The following is a 23,108-nucleotide window of genomic DNA, read 5'->3' on the forward strand; positions in this document are numbered from 1 at the left end:
CCCAATAATGTAGCACTTTTAGTTTTGTGCATACAAATCAATTCCCGCTACAGTGTGGTTATTTGCCCTCTCCCGGGATTTAGGAGTGCGTGTGTACGAGGGAGCGGTGTATGTGTGTGTGTGTGTGTATAGGAGAGGTTGATGTAGTGACGAACATCAAAAGTTCAAGGGAAGATGCAACGCATTACTACCCTAAAACAATTCTCCTTGTACCTTAATAATTTAATTAATTTTTATGTTTATTTGAAAAATTGTTTTCTTTTCTGATAGATGATCTCTTCTTTCTGTATTTCCTGTCACCTTCTGTTACTTCTTTCAAATGAACACCGCATTCTTTTGAAGTCAGTGGCCCCTTTGGTGGGCTTGTTCCATATGAGTAGGATTTATAATCTAAATAATAATAATAATAATATGTTAATTCTGAATAGCGAAAGTTTCACAGATTCCCCCTTTGGAATGTGTTCGTGTAAGAAGGGGGAAGGTAAGTGGGCGTGGGGTGGAGAAAGAGTGACTGATCTTCTGAGTTATAGAGAGTGAGTCGATGCCAATGCACTTATTAGAATATTACCACTAGTTGGCATCGCAGGTATTCCTCGAAGCAAGCTCGGTTTTTTCCCTAAGTTCCCGCTTTCCTACTGTGAGTTGCCATGTCTTTGAGATTAGGTAGGTTACTCTGAAAATGTTTTCGTAATTACTCATTCACAGACCATAGGTGGTTAATTATTAATTACCTCGTTATTAGATACGCACTCACGGGAACTAAAATCGACGTATGTTGCATTTTGTCATTGCAGTAACTTACGAGTATGGTGCATCTTGCTGGGCCCAGGATTAATAGAGTATCCTGGTTAGACCTAGGTTACAAAAGCAGATCACCTTCAGCGGTCAATGAGCAATGATACAAAATGAAAGGTCAGAAGAGTACGGTTTTCCCACGCCTTGACTCTAAGAAAAATCGATGTAAATGGTGCCCAATTATTTTCAAAAGTCTTTTCCTCCGCGTCCCTCTGCTGACACTAAATATCAGGATCTCCGAAAATCTGGTAGATGAGACTAAAGTCTATAGGCATATTAAGGTGAATTGACGGCCGGTTATGACTGCGTTCCTACGGCAGCCTGCAGGTATATGAAATTGTTCTCTTTATTGATAATCACTGCTTTTATACATCCATTTCTTTGAAACATGCAACTTTAGTAAACTTTACAGCAATTAGCGCTCATTGATGCATACCTCGACGCACATACATTACATATATCAGTTGTATGAGAACAGTTTGCATTTCCCAGTTTGGAGTGATGAAAAACACAATTCAGAGACGGTTGTTATTATTATTATTATTATTATTATTATTATTATTATTATTATTATTATTATTATTAAGAACACATAGAGAGACAGACAGACAAACAGACAAAGAGTTGCTCAAGTTATGGTCTTAAGAAGCATTGCCGGAATGTTGCAAAACTGGAAAATTTCCTTATGTATTTGCATGTAAAAACACGCTAACGTGACTGAATATTAGAAAAAATCAAAGATAGTCAGTTTGAAATATACTAAGACTAGAAAATACCATCTTGAATAAATAATAATCGTAGGAGGGAAATTACTAAACACGGTGGAAATAAATATTGTTGAACGTACCATGAGATCATGCTCCACAAATCACTGGTCCATATTAAATTGGGAAAATATCACAATAAATAATTTTGAATCGTACATTATTCATCAGAAGACGTCACTCCGAATGGCGGTAATTCATCAAAAGATAAATAACAGTCACTCGACATTATTCATGAAGATATCTTACTGAAATTTGATTGTGGTGGTTCTCCGTCAAACCAGGCGTCAGAAAGTCTCAGTATTCATAAAAAGACATTATTCTGAATAACTATATTCGTTAAAAGTGATGAACAGAGTCACTCGACATTATTCATGAAGATATTCAACTGAAATTTAGTGATTCTCCGTCAGGCCAGGCGTCAGGGAGTCCCAAATTATCCTCGACAGCCGGAGTACCGAGGTGGTCTGCAGTTCGGTCTAGGTTTAGGCCTAGGACCGAAAACTATTGGAGGAGGTGGTCTGTTGCCGCCGTTACCGGTAAAAAGGGCTCCCTGGGAATAAAAGAGAAAAAAAAAAAAGATATAGGGCTATTGAAAATAATATAATGGTGACGATTTATATGGCTATTCAAATTTGCAAAAAAGGAAGCTATGACAACAAGGCTAAAATGGGAAGGAGCAATAGTTAAAAAAAAAAAAAAGCAGATTGATATCTCAGAAATAGTCTAATCCTGTAGAGAGAATGGGAGAATAGACATCGCTAAAAAAAGGATGGATGATTGGAAAATTTGGGATAAAGGAGTACTGGAGAACTGTAAAAACAATGTTAAGTCTAAAATGCGCCAGAATTTTTTAGGAAAAAGACATTAAAATATAATAATAATGAGAGAGTATACATTAGGGAGTGTTTTCATGCATGTTGATCAGTAACCTTCACTTTTTTCTGTATAGTAATGATAATACTGTTGATAACTGATTACGTTTTAGACTTGGAAAAGTAATTCTGGTAACTCCAATCTCGCATCATCATCATCATTATTATTATTGAGAAGATGAACCCTGTTCATTTGGAAAAAGCCCACCAAAGGGGCCATCGACTTCAATAGAATCTCAAGCTTCCAAAGGGTATGGTGTTCGTTAGAAAGAAGTAACAGAAGGTAAAGGGAAATACAGAAATAGATCTAGTTTTTATAAAGAAAAAATAATTTTAAAAATCAACAAATGAATGGATAAAGATGTAATAATGTAATGTAAAAAATGTATGTAAAATTGTGAAGGGAAGAATGGTTGTTTTAACACCCACTAGAATCGATAAAATATTTAAAAAATGTAAAAAAAAAAAATTACAAGTAATGAATTCAAAGGCCTATATTCTTTAGACAGAGAAATCAAAGCGTTTGCTACCCTCCTGTGGGATTGTTCCATAAGTCTAGGGTTCTTCTATTGAATAATAAGATAATAATAATAATAATTTATTGTCATGAACGAACTGCAAGCAGAAAATCCACTTGTCAGACTGTCTCTCGAGTACACAATCACACTGTCTTACAGTTACACAATCACACTGTCTTACAAGTGCATAATCAGACTGTCTTACAACAATCAGACTTCTTACAGGTACACAATCAGACTCTTACAGGTACACAGTCAGACTGTCTTACAAGTACACAGTCTGACTGTCTTACAAGTACACAGCCAGACTGTCGTACAAGTACACAACCAGACTGTTTTACAAGAGCACAGTCAGACTGTCTTACAACTACACAATCAGACTTCTTACAAATACACAATCAGAATGTCTTACAGGTACACAGTCAGGCTGTCTTACAAGTACACAATCAGGCTGTCTTACAAGTACACAATCAGAATGCCTTACAGGTACACAGTCACACTCTTACAGTACACAATCAGACTGTCTTACTAGTACACGGTCAGAATGTCTTACAGGTACACAGTCAGACTGTCTTACAAATACAGTACACAATCAGACTGTCTTACAAGTACACAGTCAGAGTGTCTTACAAGTACACAATCAGACTGTCTTAAAAGTGCACAATCAGACTGTCTTACAAGTACACAATAAGAATGTCTTACAGGTACACAATCAGACTGTCTTACAACTACACAATCAGACTATCTTACAGGTACACAGTCAGACTGTCTTACAACTACACAATCAGACTGTCTTACAAGTGCACAGTCAGAGTGTCTTACAAGTACACAATCAGACTGTCTTACAAGTATACACAATCAGAATGTCTTACGAGTACACAATCAGAATGTCTTACAAGTACACAAATCAGACTGTCTTACAAGTATACACACTCAGAATGTCTTACAGGTACACTGTCAGGCTATCTTACAAGTGCACAATCAGACTATCTTACAAGTACACAATCAGACTGTCTTACAGGTACACAGACTGTCTTACAAGTACAGTACACAATCAGACTGTCGTACAAGCACACAGACAGAGTGTCTTACAAGTACACAATCAGACTGTCTTAAAAGTGCACAATCAGACTGTCTTACAAATACACAATAAGAATGTCTTACAGGTACACAATCAGACTGTCTTACAACTACACAATCAGACTATCTTACAGGTACACAGTCAGACTGTCTTACAACTACACAATCAGACTGTCTTACAAGTGCACAGTCAGAGTGTCTTACAAGTACACAATCAGACTGTCTTACAAGTATACACAATCAGAATGTCTTATGAGTACACAATCAGAATGTCTTACAAGTACACAAATCAGACTGTCTTACAAGTATACACACCCAGAATGTCTTACAGGTACACTGTCAGGCTATCTTACGAGTGCACAATCAGACTGTCTCACGAGTGCACAGTCAGACTGTCTCACAAGTACACAATCAGACTGTCTTACGAGTATACGCAGTCAAACTGTCTTACAAGTACACAGTCAGACTGTCTTACAAGTACACAATCAAACTGTCTTACAAGTACACATTCAGAATGTCTTACAAATACAGTCAGACTGTCTTACAAGTTCACAATCAGATTGTCTTACAAATGCACAATCAGACTGTCTTGCAACTACACAATCAGGCTATCTTACAGGTGCACAATCAGAATGTCTTACAAGTACACAATCGAATGTCTTACAGGTACACAGCCAGAAGAAAAAACAAAAAACTTACTGTACTAGGTCTACCCGCGTCGTAACCTCCAGAGATTAAATGCATTTTAGCACCAGCTCCAAGAAAACTGGTGCCAATCAATGCCAAGCAAAACAATAACTTCAAAGGTTCAGGAAGAAACTTCATCGTTAAAGGTAACCTTTGGGAAAAACGTAATTCCTTCTTGAGTGACTTCACTGCCTGACGATGCTTACTGAGGTCACCCGCTTACTCTCTGCCGCTTAAGAGCTTCGTGAACTCCGTGACGTCACAGCACAGGGATTTTACCCAACCTGAGTTGCCGTGTGATCGATATTGATGAAATTACAAATAAAAGGGGTTATCGATTTGTCTCACGCAGGGGATATATTGAAGAGTATCTCGTGATTTAAAGGTAGGGTAGGTGAATAGTTAACATTTAACAATCAAACAGGTCGTAAAGTATCTGATGAGTTAAGGGAAGCATAGAAAAATAGCTAAAATTTAACAATCAAACGAGTTTTTAAAAGACTATAGAGGTTTACCGAATCCAGCCCCAAAATTAAGAAATATCAGACGAAGTCAGGTACCGTAATCTCTCGTCAGAGTAGAATGCTGCCTTTATTGACGAAAATTTAGATATTCTCCCTCTTTTTCTCTAGAGAGAGAGAACCGCACAAGCATGTAAGCACCAAGGCAAGCATACACAAGCCACACAATCATACAAGCACTAAGGTAAGCATACACGAGTTGTGCAGGCATACAAGCACCAAGGCAAGCATACACAAGAGCTGTGCAGGCATGCAAGCATACAAGCACCGAGATAAGCATACACAAGCACCATGACAAGCATACACAAGAGCCGCACAAGCATGCAAGCGCCAAGGCAAGCATTCACAAGAGCTTCGCAAGTATAAAAGCACCAAGGTAAGCATTCACAAGCATGCAAGCACACACAAGAGCTGTACAAATATACAAGCACAGAAGAAAGAATAGACAAGCGCAAGCACTACGTGATATCACAAATTTTGCTTTAGACGCGTAAAAGGAAATGCATACCTTGTCGTAATCCTGTATTTTATTCTTACTGCAAGGGGTTCCACGCTCGCCCAAAGCTTTCCAAGAAATGAAGCTTCTTTCTAAGCTCTCTGAAGCTCTATTAGGCAGCTTTCCAGCCTGTAGACCCTAGAGAGAGATGATATATAAATTTTCGCCAGTTCAGAAGACATTTGTTTCCATCTAATATTTGTTTATTTTTGGGGCTTGATTTCTGAACACCTCAGTATCCTTTTAAAACCTGTTTGCTTGTAAGATTATAGCTTTCTCATTACGCTACCATTTAAATCACAAGATATTCATTGATGAATATCAATAACCCTCTCTCGTTATATCATCATTATCGATCACGCAGCAACTCAGATTGGGAAAAATCCCTGCATTGTGACGTCACGGAGTTCACGATGTTCTTAAGCAGCCGAGAGTCAACGGGTGACCTCAGTAAGCATCTTCAAGCAGTGAAGTCACTCAAGAACAAATTACGTTTTTATCCAACGGCTACTTTTAACTATGAAGTTTCTTCATAAACTTCTGAAGTTATTGTTCTGCTTGTCGCTGATTGGCACCAGTTTTGTTAGAGCTGGTAAGGGTGGACTACTCTTCGCAGGAGGACACAACGCTGGTAGACCGAGTACAGTAAGTGTTTTTGTGTTTTTTATTGATTGTGTAGTTGTAAGACAGTCGGAATGTGTACTTGTAAGACTGTCTGATTGTATACTTGTAAGACAGTCTGAATGTGTATTTGTAAGACAGTCTGACTGTGTACTTGTAAGATAGTCTGATTCTGTACTTGTAAGATAGTCTGAATGTGTACTTGTAGGACAGTATGAATGTGTACTTGTAATACAGTATGATTGTGTACTTTTAAGATAGTGTGAATGTGTACTTGTAAGATATTTTGAATGTGTACACGTAAGACAGTCTGACTGTTTACTTGTAAGACAGTCTGAATGTGTACCTGTAAGATAGTCTGAATGTGAACTTGTAAGACAGCCTGAATGTATACTTATAAGATAGTCTGGTAAGTAGATTTTCTGTTCTCAGTTGGTGTCATTATTATTATTATTATTATTATTATGAAGAAGAAGAAGAACCCTATATAGAACAAACCTGCAGAACGGTATCAAATGCTTGGGTTTTTCCTCTCTACAGAACATAGGCCTTTGAATTCATTACTTGTAACTTTTTTTTTTTACATTTTTTAATATTTTATTGACTCTGGTGGTGTTAAAACGGCCGTTCTTCCCTTCATAACTTTCCATAGATTTGCACATTTTCATCTATTTATTCATTAATTTTTTAATTTACTTTTTCTTTTTAAAAATTCATCTCTTTCGGTATTTCCCATTACCTTCTGTTACTTCTTTCAAATGAACACCATAATATTCCTTGGAAGCTTGAATTTCAAGTCAGTGGCCCCTTTGTTGCGCTTGTTCTATATGAACAGGGTTCGTCTTCTGAATAATAATAATAATAATAATAATGCGAGAGTGGAGTTATCAGAATTCCTTTTCCAATTCCGAAACATTATATAGTAATTATTATTATTATATTATTATTATTATTATTATTATTATTATTATTGTTGTTATTATTACCATTACTATTATTCCTAAAAAAGTGAGGCTTAATGGATAAACAATTTGCAGGCAAACACTCCCTTATGTATACTCTCTCATTATTATTATATTTTAATCTCTTTTCTCCCTGATAATTCTGGCACATTTTAGACCCAACATTTTTTAAGAGTTCTCCAGTACTCCTTTATCCCAACATTCCCAGTCATTCACCCTTTAATATAGCAATGTATAATCTTCCATTTTCTCTACAGGATCAGACCATTTCTGAGATACCAGTCCCTTTTTTTTCACTTTTGCTACTAATCATTTTAGCCATATTGTCATAGCTTCGTTTTTGCAAATTTAAATAGCCATATAAATCGTCATAATTTTGTTATTTTCAACAGGCCTATATTTTTTTTTCTTTATTCCCAGGGAGCCCTTTTTACCGGCAACGGCGGCAACTATCCACCTCCTCCAATAGTTTTCGGTCCTAGACCTAGACCGAACTGCAGACCACCTTGGTACTTCGGCTGCCGAGGATGACTTGGGACTCCCTGGCGCCTGGCTTGACGGAGAATCACTACTACGAAATTTCAGTTGAATACTCGTCATGAATAATGTCGAATTACTGTTATTCATCTTTCGATTAATTATAGTCATTCAGAATAATGTCTTTTGATGAATACTGAGATTCTCTAACTCCTATTTTGACGGAGAATCACTACAATTAAATTTAAGTTAGATATCTTCGTGAATAATGATGAGTGACTTATTCATCACGTTTTGATGAGTTTTAGTCATTCAGGATAATATCTTTTGATAAATAATGTATGATTCAAAATGATTTCTTGTGATATTTTCCCATTTAATATGGATCAGTGATTTGTGGAGCATGATCTCATGGTACGTTCAATAATATTTATTTTCACCAAGTTTAGTCTTTTTGATTTGCTTTGTTCCTTTGTCTGAAATATTAAGTTAATGACTGAAGTTAGTGATCATACATTAGACAAGTGCTTACCCAGTATTATTATTATTATTATTATTATTATTATTATTATTATTCAGAAGATAACCCTATTCATGTGGAACAAGCCAACCACAGGGGCCATTGACTTGAAATTCAAGCTTCCAAAGAATTTGGGCTTAATTTGAAAGAAGTTACAAAGGGTAGTAGGAGATACAGGCTGACACTATCCAAAGATAGCCTTATTTTTTTGGTAAGCAACACAAGTACACATTCAGAATGTTTAACAAGTACACATTCAGACTGTTGACTGTCTTATAAGTACACAATCAGACTATCTTACAAATACACATTCAGACTGTCTTACAAGTACACAATCAGACTGTCTTACATTTGCACAGTTAGACTGTCTTACAAGCGCACATTCAGACTGCCTCACAAGAACACATCCACTCTCTTACAAATACACATTCAGACTGTTGACTGTTTCTCAAGCACACATTCAGACGGTCTTACAAGGACACAGTCAGACTGTAGAGTCAGACTGCCAAGCTTAGTGTATATTCAGCCTGTCCTTCAAGTACATCCTCGTAAGGTTGTTGACATCGGTAGAGAACCCGGGAGTCAACAGAGAATGTTTCTCATTGGTTTTGGTCAAAGCTGCTGAGTCAGGCAGCCCTTCCGAGTGACGTCATCAAGCGGTAATTCTGATACATCTCTCTACTTCAGGGAGAAAAAAAAAACTCTTCCACCTTTTAAGTATAAGTGTATTTATAAGTTACACAGTTACTTGCACTGAGGGCTAAATTACCAGAAGAAACACGTAGGATTCCACGGGCTCCACCGCTGGCATCCTCCGGAGGGTTGGTACCGATAGTGAGGTGGCTGAGGCCACTGGGTAAGCCTAGGTCCGAAGACGATAGGAGGGCGGTAGTTGCTATCCGGGTCTGAGATTAAAGCTCCCTGAGAGAAAAAGATAAAGAAATTAAGCGAGAAATATGATAAAAATGAACAACAAAAGAATGATCGAATATTTTAGAATGGCGCAAGATTTTCAGCATCTTGGAACGGTTCACATTGTCTTACTCAAACTGATATTCGAGAATAAGGAAAAATTGAGCTTAACTTCGAAGCTAGAAAACAGAATTGAGAAGAAATTTCAAAATTTTGACAGTAATTTTGAAATGTTGGAATAGAGTAATATTAGTCTGTGAAAAAAAATATTTACAGGGTTCATTAAATTTCCCATAATTCCCTGAAACTGTGGAATTCCTAGGTTACGTGGAATGTTATTCTGGACAACAGAGGCCTAAGTCTAGTTTATACCGACGAACCTGTTGTCTAAAAAAAAAAAGTCGTTAAACCCTGGGCATTAGAGACCTACAGTATATGTGCAAATCCTTCATTTTACGAAAATGAATTACAACGAAAAACATAAATACTACCATGATGACAAAAGATCATTATGGAACTTTGAAACTTGAAAAAACTACAAATTAGAGAACAAAAATATTCAAAACCACAGACAGTGTAGCGACACTGATAGGAGGGAGCATGACAATCAGAAACATGTAGCTGTGAATATATTTGTTTTCTAATTTGTAATTTTTTCAGATATTACCGTGCTTGGTCTTTGGGCATCGTGCCCACCAGAAATGGATATGACGTTCAGGCCGTTGCTTTGTAGTGAAGGGAACACCCCTGCTCCTCCCTGTGGTCCACCAGGGCCTCCCTTGGGAAAGGCTCAGCCAAGCGCCAGGTAGAAATCAAAAGGATTCCAGTTGCAAGCAAATGATGATAATGCATTGTAACCACAACTGTAAAGGAGAAAAATAAGAGTAATAACACTTCTAAGTTCGGCCAGGTCCTAGACCTGCAGGGACAAGGTCTTAAAGTAAATGAGAGAGAGAGAGAGAAAAGCGAGGTGTGGTGCGGAGTAAAACACAATGATAAATGGTTTTGTCTAAAGCTTTAGTACCACCACTAACGAAAACCTGTCATGGTTGGTAAACATTTGTCGTTTCATCTTTTCATTTTCTTTCCACTTCTCATTTTAATGAAAAAGAAAACTGTCTATTTTAGCATCCTAGAGTCTTACTGACTCAATTGTGTCTCTCCCAAATGCCCACGGGGCATCTGTGGATCGTGAATGCCAAGATGACGATGTAAACGAAGGCTCCTTGGCCGATGCTTCCAAGGTCCTGGAAGGCAGATCCGGATTCCTTGGTTAAAGTCAATATGGGCAAGTCAGAGGGCCAGCCGTTGCAAAGGATGAGCCTCAACCCAGATCTTGTTCTTAGCCTCTCTCTCTCTCTCTCTCTCTCTCTCTCTCTCTCTCTCTCTCTCTCTCTCTCTCTCTCTCTCCGTTTTATAAATGGGAATAAACAGATAAGGTAAAATATGTTTAGAAATTATTCCCTTTCGCTAAATCTTTCGTACTTATTAATCTACATGAATTAGCAATGTGTTGCATACACAATTAACCAATTGAATATTCAGTCATATTGACCGTAATATATACAGCATATATATATATATATATATATATATATATATATATATATATATATATATATATATATATATATATATATATATATATATATATATATTATATATATATGAATGCATTTTTATCACATCACCGTGATTCATACACAAGCGTTAAGCTACAAACGTCCTTTAATATCCAATTCACTCTACCTCGGGAATAATATATTTTCATGTTACCCGAAGGGGAATTATTTTGTTGATAATAAGTTCGTCGTCTCGTGGGCTCAAACCACGGAAGACAAGAACTCAGGACTACAGCGACGCGACGAACTTATTATCAACTAAAAATTTCCTTCGGGTAACATATATGAAAATATATTATCCCTGAGGTAGAGTGAGTTGATATTAAAGGACGTTTGTAGCTTAATGCTTATATATATATATATATATATATATATATATATATATATATATATATATATATATATATATATATATATATATATATATATACGTGTTTGTGTGTATGTGTGTGTATGCATGCAAACATTAAGCTACGAATGCCGTTTAATACCCAGTTCGCGCTACATCGGAAATATCACCGAAGGGGAATCATAAGTGATAAATGGTATGGTACCCAAGTGAATCGAACCCTCGACAATACAACCAACGACTTCCAGTCGATGTTCAAGTCAAGGGCGGGGATTAGTACTTAGCGTCGGCATTAACCCACCCCCACCATGATAGCCGATATATAACAATTACTTTGCCCTAGATATAGGGGTCACAGTGCACATTACTTAAGAAGCAGTAAAGCAACGCGCGGAAACTGTTGAATATCAAACGGTTTGCCAAATAATCAATTATTGCTGATTGATTTCTCAGTGGGAATGAAATGATTGATTGAAAACAGAATTTAGGCCAACGGCTAAGCACTGGGACATATGAGGTCATTCAGCGCTGAAGGGGAAATTGACAGTAAAAGGTTTGAAAGGTGTAACAGGAGGAAAACCTCAAAGCAGTTGCATTATGGAGCAATTGTTAGGAAAGGGTGGAAAGTAAGATGGAAGAAAGAGAATATGAAAGGAGGTACAGTAAAAGAAACGAAAGTAATGCCTACAGTGCACCGCATGGGTTGCACTGAAGGCACTACCTCCCTACGGGGGAGAAGGAAATGGGACTGTAGATCCGCCAGTTATCCTATTCAGAGTTTCACAGAAGAGCAGAGTTATCAACAATTTTAGTGTGCTAGTACGTTATTCAGGTTAAAAGCTGTATAACTATCTATTCTGCGTTGATGAAATATTACTCCATTACGGTGCCCCATTCTGCAAGTCCAGGACTCCATCTAGAACTAAGAGGAGGGAAGAAGAGCAAGCGTTAGGCCTAACTTACCTTCCTGCAAGTGTTTGTCTCACCTGTCTGGGTTTTAAGGCGTTGAAAGAAATATCAAAAAAGAAAGCGTGGCCGAGTGACAGCTGTAGCTGTTGGCTGCCAAACAGTCCGTCAACTGAGACTGTCAGTTTAGATTAAACTGGCCTTGCGACAGCAAAGATTGGGAGCCCGCTAGCGAATGCAGGCGCCAGACGGCTGGTTTGTTTATATATCAGGAACCGTTGGTGTTACCTAAGAACGTTTTCCTAGTACTAGTTCCATGTCTTACTCTCATCTGTTAAGAACCTCATTACTAAGTGACCCCCAGTTGCATTGGAAAAACTCTTTGCTTTACCAAGTTTTCTGTTTCTGGTGCAAAACAGGCTTTCGATGGCAACAGTCAATACAGTTTTATACAAAAGTAGTACAAGCGAGGCTCATTATATCCAGGCAATACGCGGCAACTGGTTGCAATTTTTCCATACTTCGGCTCAGGGATGGGTCCTAAGCCTCGCCCCTTGGGAATCCCACAACTTGGTAAATTTGGTTATCGTCATCATCATCATCATCATCATCAGCTTGTACTGTTAGATCGTGAGTCGGCCATTAAATGTTACTTTCTTTTGAAAGAATTCCCTTCCTCTTCAGGTAAATTACTGAGAACAGATTATGGTGTTGTGTTAAATTACTGAGAACAGATTATGGTGTTGTGTTAAATATTGATCATGTAGACGTATTATCTGCTGAGAACATTATCCAGCAAAATTGTTAAATATCAAATTTGTTTTTTTTTTATTAGGTTCCTGCATTACGTTTAACTAATTTGATTGTTTTTCTAGTTTCTCTTAGATTTCTGCCGTTTCATTGTGGAAAAATTAACTTTGAAAGAAAGATTTGTTTCTGTATGGCGGTATATTATATATATATATATATATATATATATATATATATATATATATATATATATATAATATATATATATATCTATATATTAAATTATATATATCTATAAATATATATTAATATATAAATTATATATATCTATAAATTTATATATATATATATATATATATATATATATATATATATATATATATATATGATGATAAATGCATATACTGAGGTGAAAATACAATACAGGGTACACATAGAAGTTATAAATACAGTTACAAGGATATATATACATTTCATAACACTGTCTCAGTGACCTGCCAATATTTACTCAAAGATGACCACCTAGACTTAATTTTGACTCGTCATCCACACTTTGGTGGCTGCTAAACTGTCTGTTGCAGTTGTTGTGATAATGGAATACGATCTCATATATGTTATTTTTGTAACTGATATACTGATAATTCAATGCTGTAATTTTTTTCTGTTGATTTCTGATGTACTGTAAGTAACTGCTAATATGTAACTTTGTTTGACGTCTTTGGGCGTAATAAATTTATTAAATAATAATATACCTCAGTGATACAGAACAAGAGAAATTAAATTTAATAAGTGGCAGAAGCAAAATTGAACAGGGTAAAGAGAATCAGTTAAAAGAAATTATTAAAGATTGGGACAACGGAGTATGAAAAAGAAGAACAAATGGAAAGCCAACACTGAAGATATATAGGAAATATAAGGCGAAGAAAATATAAGAAACTTGGTATGGTAACTTTTGAGAAACTAAGCTGATTAGCAGAGCTAGACTAAACACGTTAGACCCCGTAGTGGGGTAGTGCCGTTCCATTACTTAAGGTTCATTGCAGCATGCCTTCGGCCCCTAGCTGCAACCCCTTTTGTTCCTTTTACTGTACCTCCTTTCATATTCTTTCTTCCATCTTACTTTCCACCCTCTCCTAACAATTGATTCATAGTGCAACTGCGAGGTTTACTGTCAATTTCCGTTTCAGCGCTGAATGACCTCATAGGTCCCAGTGCTTGGCCTTTGGGCTAAATACTATATTCACTTCACTTCATTAAACACGCTAGAGCTAAGTGACAGAAAAAAAATATTAAAGAGGGACGAAATTAAACGTTTATTTAATGAAGAGTTTATTGAAAATTTTGAGCATTTCTTACTGTATTGCGAAGCATACAACAATATTAGGAACAGAATTTAGACTCGTGTAGTTATATCAGGAAGATAAGGAGAAACGAAAAACTTACATCTTACTGTTCACAGATTTGTCTAGTGGGTAAATTGAAAAGAGGAAAGAATTTATCAAATACATATGTCACCACAGAGCAAATACAAAAAAAAAAATAAATAAATAAAAAGAGTAAAATATTTCAAAGATTTTATTCTGAGCTCCATCGACTCATTTCGGGATATGGGAGTACATTCAAGACATAAGGAAACTATGAAATACATCTATGAAATACTTCAAGTGACAAACAAAGACCACATGTATAGATATCTAGATTTAAAGCACAAACAAAATGCAAAATAAAACGAGAAGGTGAGCCATTACATAATCTAACCTTACTATTACTACTACTACAATTGTCATTTCAGTCAGGTGATTGCTTGCGTTGACTGTTCTCTATTTTTTGGCCAAGTAATGCAAATATAACTGAGTTTTCTGTTATTTATATATATGAAAGGTACAACAGGAAAAATGGCAGGGACAAGAAACAAGAGAGACCGTAGGCCTACAGGTGGAGTTTATAACCGGAGGTTAGTAGGCCTAGCCAAAATTCAGCAGACACTTGCTACTATTTTACGAGGTCAGTAGCCCAGGCAGGCAACAGAAAGAGCCTTATATTTACTAATTAAAAATTAGTGATGAGGTAAAGCAGATAGCATTGATTTTGACTCTTTAGTATTGTGCTGCTAGTGACATAGGCCTAGCGTAGGCTGTTTCATTTACCCAATTGCTGTAGGCATATCGCATCAAAAAGTGAGACTGGGTTGTTAGGCTCATTTTCTTCTATGCCTGTTAGACTGATGAATGTTACTTTTAAACATAATTGAGTATCATTGCTTGCTTTGGGGGTAGAACTATAGGGTAGCTCCGCGTCGCCGACGGCACTATAACTTGACTTTTTCTACAGTTTTTTGGTTGCTAATTATGAATTTATCTTTCATTATTGGCGCTCGAGTCTAATTAACCTGTAATTAACCCCCGAAGTCCATCCAACAAGGGGTTTCCATACGCGATCTTCACAAGACAGAGCACGGGTACGTCTGTTTTGAACGGTTCATATCCCGTCCGGCAAGTGCAATAACTTGTTAACGTATGGGTACCCAACCCCCCCCGGGCCAGTACTAAACACGGCAAAGGGACATTCCGTTTGGCCGACAACAAACAGATGCACCGCCAGTATCAGAACCCCTAAAAGTGTAGAAAAAACCAGTTGAAAAGGTAAAAACAGGCACGGAGTTAATATATAGAATTACCGCTTTGGGTTACTGATGTGAATGCTCTGGTTGCATTTTGCTGTAGCCTAGGCCTACAGCCCACTAGTTTTAATATACATAACAGGTAAGAGTAGACCATTTATTGTCACCAAAAAATTTCATTCTCTTGTGATTATTGTATCTTCAGAATATTTTCTAAATACTGTATATATAAGGCTCCAGGGTGTAAGTCTTTGCCAGTAGGCTTAGGCTATGTGATCATCCTTTTAACTTATACAAAATAATTTATTTAAAACTAATATCCTTATGCCAGAATGCTTTTTACTTTGAAGCTGTGTAAATTTTACAATAAGTTGGATGGATATATGTTTTTATATTTAATATACAACTACATAATACTTTTGGTTTATTGATTGTCAAGTGACAGTTAATAGCTCTTCTTGATTTAAGAGACTAAGTGCAACACCTTTTAGATTGCAGAGGTGTACCATTTACATCAGGACGCTGGAATAAATGATAGTCTTACTGTGTATTTTTACTTTATATGCTTTTTTGTGTAGCCCAAAGAATTTTTCTGTATAGTTGCAATTTGAAAGATATAGGTCGTAATAGGCATGTTACAGTATTTGTAAAGTTCATTTTACCCATGTTTAAATCAATATAATGGTGGAAAACTCTTCAGTGCAGTGAGAGAGTGGGGATTCTCAAAGATGAATAGGGAACAGTTCTGAACAACCAAATCTCAGGGAAAACCACGTATCCTAATACCTGTAGGCCTAGCATTTGACACATCACTTTCGAAATGCCTGTATATCTCTTTCATTGAAGTACTTTCTCATTTCAGTGTCATAATATGAGCATGTTGAATGGTATTTTTTTCCTTATTTTTCTTGTAACTTTCACAGATAACGACTGTAAGATGAGACATTCACTAGAAGAGTTGAAGACCAAAGGCCAAAATGAACCTGGAATTGCAATTATTCATGTCATGGTGATGATATGTATTCCATAACACCGTAAATCCTGGAACGTCAGTGACTCACGATGATTACCTCAGGAGGTAAATCTGGTACAGACAGTATTCTTTTTTGTACTGGTTAACAGTCAGAGAATATCACCTCTACCACCTGAACTCAGTACTGTACCGTAATGATGGTTAGTCCTTTCAAGGTCACAGTAGTTGATAATTATATACCTGTTAGTGTTATCTGAGAAATGTCACAAAGGTCACTGGAAATGTAAAAGTAGAGATGTTAAATCAAATGAGTTGTAAATTACATTTGAAAAACATAACTGAAAAAGGTGTCAGTCAATTTGGATTACAAATGCCTTCAGTATACAGTAATGTGTATTTGGTCTGCTTTGAACAATTAGTTAGAGTAAAACTGGGTAAAGGTACATATTAATTAAGTTAATAATAATAACTTATATCATTGCTCCTGCTTTAGAAGTACTGGGTCACATCAGGTTTCACATTTAGTTACCTTATACCAGAAAGTGGCTATTTAACCAATGATCTCAAAGTTTTGTCAGTATCATAGTCTCTGTACCATGAGAAAGATAGATAAAAAATAAGAGTTGATCTAAAACTGCAACAAAATTACTGCATAGGAGATTCAAGTTAAAATCTGATAATGACAATGAATAAGGCAAATGTATATGCATTGCACTTTTTTGGACCCTTGATAAGTACCGTATCGGAAGAGGAAGTTATATTTTTCCAGTGAAAACCTTACTATGTTTGGAACAACACATATCTTAACCTAATAGGTATGTATTAGGATACATACAAAGTTATCTCTTAACTCAGCTTGTACTGCTCAGCAGTCCAGGATTATTTTCTAAGGAAAATATGTAGCCATTTATGTACAAAACCTATAGATATAGCATATGTAACTTTTGTGCAGTTTAATGGTGATGAGTGTGAATCCTAATTATTGCTAGAGTGATTACTTTACTGTAATAAAATAGTTTCCATAGTTTGTTGAGAGTACATGTTAATTTCTCAACTGTACTGCAGTGCATGTGCATCCTTTTAAGTGTACGGTAATCTTTCTATATCAGAATTCTTTTAGTTAAATCTATTTTATTCTTGTGAGCTTACAAACCCTTTTCTTTTATGTAGATATACAATTACACAACTTAGTTTCCAAAATTCAACATCTGGATCAGCAGTTGCCAAGGGCATATGATCAGCTTAAAAGACTTCAGGTTTGAATATCCAAGAAAAATGCATATTATCCTGAATTTGTTTCTAGATTGTACCATTTATAGCTGCCGCTGTGATTATATTTTATATTTTGCATTCCAGGTTCCAGCCTTCCTATTGTTCACATAAGGGTGGTATACGAACAAGGTTGCAAGGTATATCCATGTGACTATTGTTTCAAAACATTCACTTCAGAGAAGTCTCTCTCCTCCCATATCTGCACACACCACAAGTCTGTTGATGTCCAAGACGTGTTTGTTTGTTCAATTTGTAATTGTTGCCTTTTGAGCCAGTCAGACTTACTGGAACATGCTGCTTTGCGCCATCAGGTAATGTATTTTTGATTGTGCCATGATTAAGATAAATGTTAATTATTTCATGTTAGTAATTTCGTGAGGTATCTAGGGAATAGGAATGGCTCACCCTGGAACTGTTGCTGTCACTTTGTAGGGACCTCCCTTTTATACTCTGGCTTTGAGAAGTAACTGAAGTTGACCTGGTTAATCAATTAATGATTGTCCAGACAGAAGTGGGTCAGTTAGTGAGATTGTCCATACAGATGCGTATTGGGAATATTTACAGCAGAGAAAAAAAATTGTTATAGCAAGTACCAGGGTGGACTGCTGAAGAAAGGCATGGTAGTGGTAGGTTAAGGGAAATGTGTATGGGAACAAAGAGGGAAGTATGGTAGGAACCTTGGTGTTACCTGAGGAAACTAGCTCAGGACAGGCTTACATGAGGAGTATTCATTAAGGCCCTTTTCATCCTGTGGGGTGCGGGAAAAGTCGAATGGTAGGTTATTGAAGACTTCCTAGACCATTGAGTAAATATTTTGTATGTAATTGAAAAATATGTACACAGAGAATTGATCAAAGAAGAGCAGTATTTGATGTACATTTATAATACAACTTTAGGTAATACCAGTTGTCATGAAATGTGGAGTGGCATACTATTTGTTTGTTCTGACATGTACTACCATATGCTTTTATATGGTATATGGAGTATTCCTCGCGAATCGCTATGCTTGGCTGTTTTAGACTCGTCTTTACAAAAACAAAATCCTAATGCTACCTGGAACCCCCTAGGTTGACCCAACCTGCCCTCCATTCGTCCGTGGTATTTCCAGCCGTGCTCGTGTATGGACATGCTGATAGGCTTGTTGCGGTCATGTAGTTGTCACCAATTTCGTGCATTTCTGGGGGTTTTCATTCCTTTTCTCCTAGCATAGGAGATATATTTTTGTTTGTTTACCATGTGAAGAATCAATTTCCTCAGTTAGGTAGCATTTTCTTGCATTTCAAAGGGCCCCCCACTTATGTGCTTGAACACAAGATCAGGCATAGTTGTTCAGTCGCACTCGCTTGTGCTAGAACACAAAAACAGTGCTTAGTTTTTAGTTGTTTGGTTTGGGAAACAAATTCAATAATGTAACTAAAACATATTAGTGTTGTTCTGTGAGTTTTACTTTTGTTATTCTTGGAGAAATAGCTGGTGCAGTAATCACGTGATTGGGGTCTCGTGCCTTTGTTCCCCCCCACATATATGAGTATTAGAGAATCTTCTCTTTCTTCCAGTGGCATTGGAAGAGGTAAGGAAGCTTATCCCAGTTCTTCTTTACGCAGTTAAAGTGTTTTTTATGTACTGGGAGAGTTTTCCTGAGTTTTTTGGGGGCAAACTACCTTTTAGGACCCACGTGTTCGAGTGCTAGTACTGCGTTCCTGTGAGCTACCTGAGTTTCCATCCTTCCTGTAACCATGGAAGAGAATGGGAAGACCGAGCTACGGCAATGCCCTGCAAAGACAAGCCTTGTGGGAAATTCATGTTGACTGCGGCTGTCGATCCCCATTCCATGTGTTTTTCATGCAGGGGTCAGGTATGCTCCTGGAAACCCACCTGTGGAGAGTGCGGATAATGGCAGTCTCCCCAGTGGGAAAAATATGAAAGAAAATGGAAGAAGGAGCCTACTCCAGTCTCCAGGGAACTGTCCCCATATGTTCTTTCTCCCACCCCGTCCCTGTGCCAATACAAACGTCATCTCCACTACCCATCACACCAGGTAGGAATATTTTTTCTCCTCCTCTCTCCAACCCTAAGAAGAAACCTTGTCCGATGTTTTCATCCTTGTGGTAGGTTCTTAAGAGAATTTCAGGATGGCCACGACAAGGGACCAGGAGAGCAGAGCATGAGCAAGAGAGACATCAGACCAGACTCTCCCTGTAGCCCATCCCAGCCCATGGGGGAACATATGAAAGAGGAATGGAAGAGCCATTTGAACGGCTGGAGGAGACAGAGATCTACCTCTACAGAATCAGACCTTTCCCACTATCTGCAGGGAGAGCAGTTAGGTCAGTCAGCCTTGGAAATGCTGGTATTCTCAGACACATCCTGAAGGGCCTGGGCTGCCCACCTGAACGGCATGGGTATTTCAGGGAAGTGGGACGAACAGCAGCGTCACGATCACATCAACGTCTTGGAGATGCAAGCACCCTGGCTGGCACTCCAACAGTTTCAGAACCTCCTCCAAGGGAAGACCACGGTCCTCATGAGCTACAATACCTCAGTCGCCGCATAGGTAAACAAGCAGGGAGGAACGATATCCCGCGACCTGAATCGCCTAACGGTGGAAATGCATGAATGGTCAGAGACCAAGGGACTAACACTGACAGCCAGGTACATCCCAAGGAAAAAAAACATTGTGGCAGACACACTAAGCAGGGCGGACCAGATAGTGGGTGCAGAATGGTCATCACAGCAGGGTGTAGCGGACAAGTTATTCAAACTGTGGGAGGGCTCCACATTGGATCTGTTGATCTATTTGCAACAGCAAAAATCACAAGTTGCCCCTGTACTGTTCCCCGGTTCCCGACAACAGAGCCATCCTTCCATTACCCATGGGACATCCTGGACATATACGTCTTCCCCCCCATTCAGCCAGTTGGAGAAAGTCATCAACGGGTTGTTCATATCCCAGGGACTAAAGATGACATTGATGGCAGCAAAGTGTCCGCAAGCAGAGAGGTACGCAGACCTTCTCCACCTGCTAGTAAACATTCCTAGACAGTTGCCCTCATTTCCCAACTTGCTGAAACGAGCACAGTGGCCGGGTTCATCGAGCAGTGACCTCCTTTCAGCTTCATGGATGGAGGCTATCAGCAACTGCTTAGAAAGAGAGGTTTCTCAAGAGAAGTTGCAGCAGTCATTGTCATTCCCCTTAAGCCATCCTCCCTCAACCTGTATCAGAGAAAGTGGAAGGTCTTCCTAAACTGGTGCAGTGAGAGGGGTATACATCACCTCAAAGCAGCTGTAATGGGGTTTGGAAACATCAGACGCCCTTCACCTCTTTCTACCTAAAATACACACCACACAAGTCCTTAGGTACAACCTTGGGTCCAATAGTGGCGGCACAACAAGTTGCTTAAAGACATAGAGCTCTAAATCAGTTCCATTGAGAGGGAGACTTTGCCATCTGGTTTTCATATCAAAAGTGAGTACTGTTCACAAAGTGACTCCTTACAGGTCTGAGAGGTATGGGAACATGGCACTTCATGTTTACGGGAGAGATTGGCCTCCCACCTAGAGGTGTGGTTCCATATATAAAAGCATAGGGTAGTATACTTGTCGGAACAAATACCAAATTAAAAAGTAATTTGTATTTTTCCTAACAAGTGAACCTACGCTTTCACATTGGTAAAGTTACCCTTCTCTTACCACCTCTCAAAGCCTGATCTCCCACTTCTGGGAGGCTGGTGCAGGGCTACTCACAGACTGGTTCATACAATGGACAAATGGAGGGCAGCTTGGGTCAACTTAAGGGGTTCCAGGTAGTGTTGGGATTTTTTTTTTTTTTTTTTTTTGTAAAGACAAGTCTAAAACAGCCAAGGACAGCGATGCGCAAGGAATACTCCATATAGATGAAAGCATAGGTTTGTATGGTAGGGAAAATACAAGCTTCTTTTTAATTTGGTATTTTTATTTTTCAGGTTTATACATAATGAAAAATATTTAGCCAAAATCATATTACCATCCTCTGCTGTACTGAAGATTAGCCCTTTTGTGTTCAGATGCTTCAGTCCTTGTTTAAAGAAAAATTGAGAATAGGAGTTAGCTAGTAATGCTCATGCACAGGTGGATCCCCAGAGCCTCTTGACAGAAATCAGAATCATTCTTTGTATGCCAGTGCATGCGTTCTCAGCACAATCTGTTTTGTCCTTTACACTATTTCTTTTTGCACTAATTACCCTTATGTTTAGAATGCATATATTCTTTGCTTCCATATGCCTTCTTTTTATGCTTTTCACTTGTGCAGTCAGAAAAGTGAGTTAGTGGTGACAGTTAGTTTTCCCTTGATTTTAATTTGAGAGTCAAATTAAGTGTGTAGGATCAAAGACCACCATTGTAGGCTAATTTAAACTATGGGTTTGTTATGAAACAAGTCATACTTTAGCCACTGTATTTAGCCATGTCACAGATAATGATTCTATAATTAAGGATTCTTTTTACTTCCAGTTGCAGCTTCTGGAAGCTGATGCAAGTTGCCAGTTATGCCAATACTGTGGAGCCCAACTCCCTAACCATGAAACTTTAGGGAAACACATTGAAAAAGACCATGCAGGGGCATTCGTGAAGAAAGGATGCAGTTCATCAAACATCATTGAACTTACTTTGAGTGAAATTTCAAATATTGGTATGGGGGATAAGAATTGCAGAACTCTTTTCAAAGTAATAGAGATGCCTTTAGAAGGAAAAGAGAACTCGTATTGCGAGGAACGTAAGAGTTTGGTAAAGGGAACAGATGATAGAGAAGCATATAAGGTAAAAAGTTCAAGTGAAAATAAAGTGTCAAGAGTAAGAAAAGATATGGTACACCAGAAATGTTCAAAAATTAAAGGGCCTCTCGATAAAGATTTTAGGACTGAGATAAACATGAAGAAAGATGCTCGGTTGCAGTTTGACTGTAGTAAACAAGAACTCTGGAGTGAAGATTCTGTGCGTTCAGAGAGTGACGAGCATGAAAATTCTAAACTGGCTATAACCGTACATTGTGAGCCAGATGAATCAGCATTTCCATCAACTAAAGGGGAACTTGTTCTGACTGTGGAAAGTGAGGAAAAACTTGTGTGGAGCAAGGATGTTGTGTCAAAGGTCATATCTTCATCTGGCATCCTAAGAAAGTCATCCCTAAATGATAAGATGCTTGATTTAGTGCCAGTGAGTGTCAGTAGGGAAGAAGCAGAAGTTGTGACGCAGTTGTACACTGGGAATGAGCAGCTAGATGGTGATAAACACTTATCATCAGCCGAATCCAACAGCAATGTGGAAATGCACATTGTTGTTGGGTGTGTTGATGGGACAGAAAACTGTATTGCAGAGGATAAAGGTAATAATGTATAGGCTTTTAACTGTTTC

The 23,108-nt window shown here is 37.8% G+C and overlaps 1 protein-coding gene and 2 long non-coding RNA genes across 5 annotated transcripts in view; 2 read left to right on the forward strand and 1 right to left on the reverse strand.

The window, feature by feature from the left end:
• Positions 1–1,876: 1,876 nt before the first annotated feature.
• Positions 1,877–4,901, reverse strand: LOC136829506 (uncharacterized). Its single transcript, XR_010850405.1, has 2 exons — positions 4,732–4,901; positions 1,877–2,112 (listed from the first exon to the last, which is right to left on the reverse strand). It is a non-coding gene; the product is annotated as an uncharacterized lncRNA (long non-coding RNA).
• A 1,238-nt stretch (positions 4,902–6,139) lies between these two features.
• Positions 6,140–8,239, forward strand: LOC136829505 (uncharacterized). The gene is made up of 2 exons (XR_010850404.1): positions 6,140–6,381; positions 7,740–8,239. It is a non-coding gene; the product is annotated as an uncharacterized lncRNA (long non-coding RNA).
• Positions 8,240–14,607: 6,368 nt separating this feature from the next.
• Positions 14,608–23,108, forward strand: part of LOC136829508 (zinc finger protein 425-like) — a 50,354-nt gene continuing 41,853 nt past the window's right edge. The window contains exons 1-4 of one of the 3 annotated variants that reach the window (XM_067088295.1): positions 14,608–14,651; positions 16,399–16,553; positions 17,805–18,031; positions 22,209–23,079. In XM_067088295.1, coding sequence (XP_066944396.1) covers positions 16,538–16,553; positions 17,805–18,031; positions 22,209–23,079 — 1,114 coding nt within the window. In that variant the 5' untranslated portion in view covers positions 14,608–14,651; positions 16,399–16,537. Of the gene's footprint in view, positions 15,618–16,398; positions 16,554–17,804; positions 18,032–22,208; positions 23,080–23,108 lie in introns of all 3 variants that reach the window. The other 2 variants (XM_067088294.1, XM_067088296.1) reach the window with 2 other exon arrangements.

The sequence above is a fragment of the Macrobrachium rosenbergii genome, chromosome 44 (assembly GCF_040412425.1).
Source record: "Macrobrachium rosenbergii isolate ZJJX-2024 chromosome 44, ASM4041242v1, whole genome shotgun sequence".
Lineage (NCBI taxonomy): Eukaryota > Metazoa > Arthropoda > Malacostraca > Decapoda > Palaemonidae > Macrobrachium > Macrobrachium rosenbergii.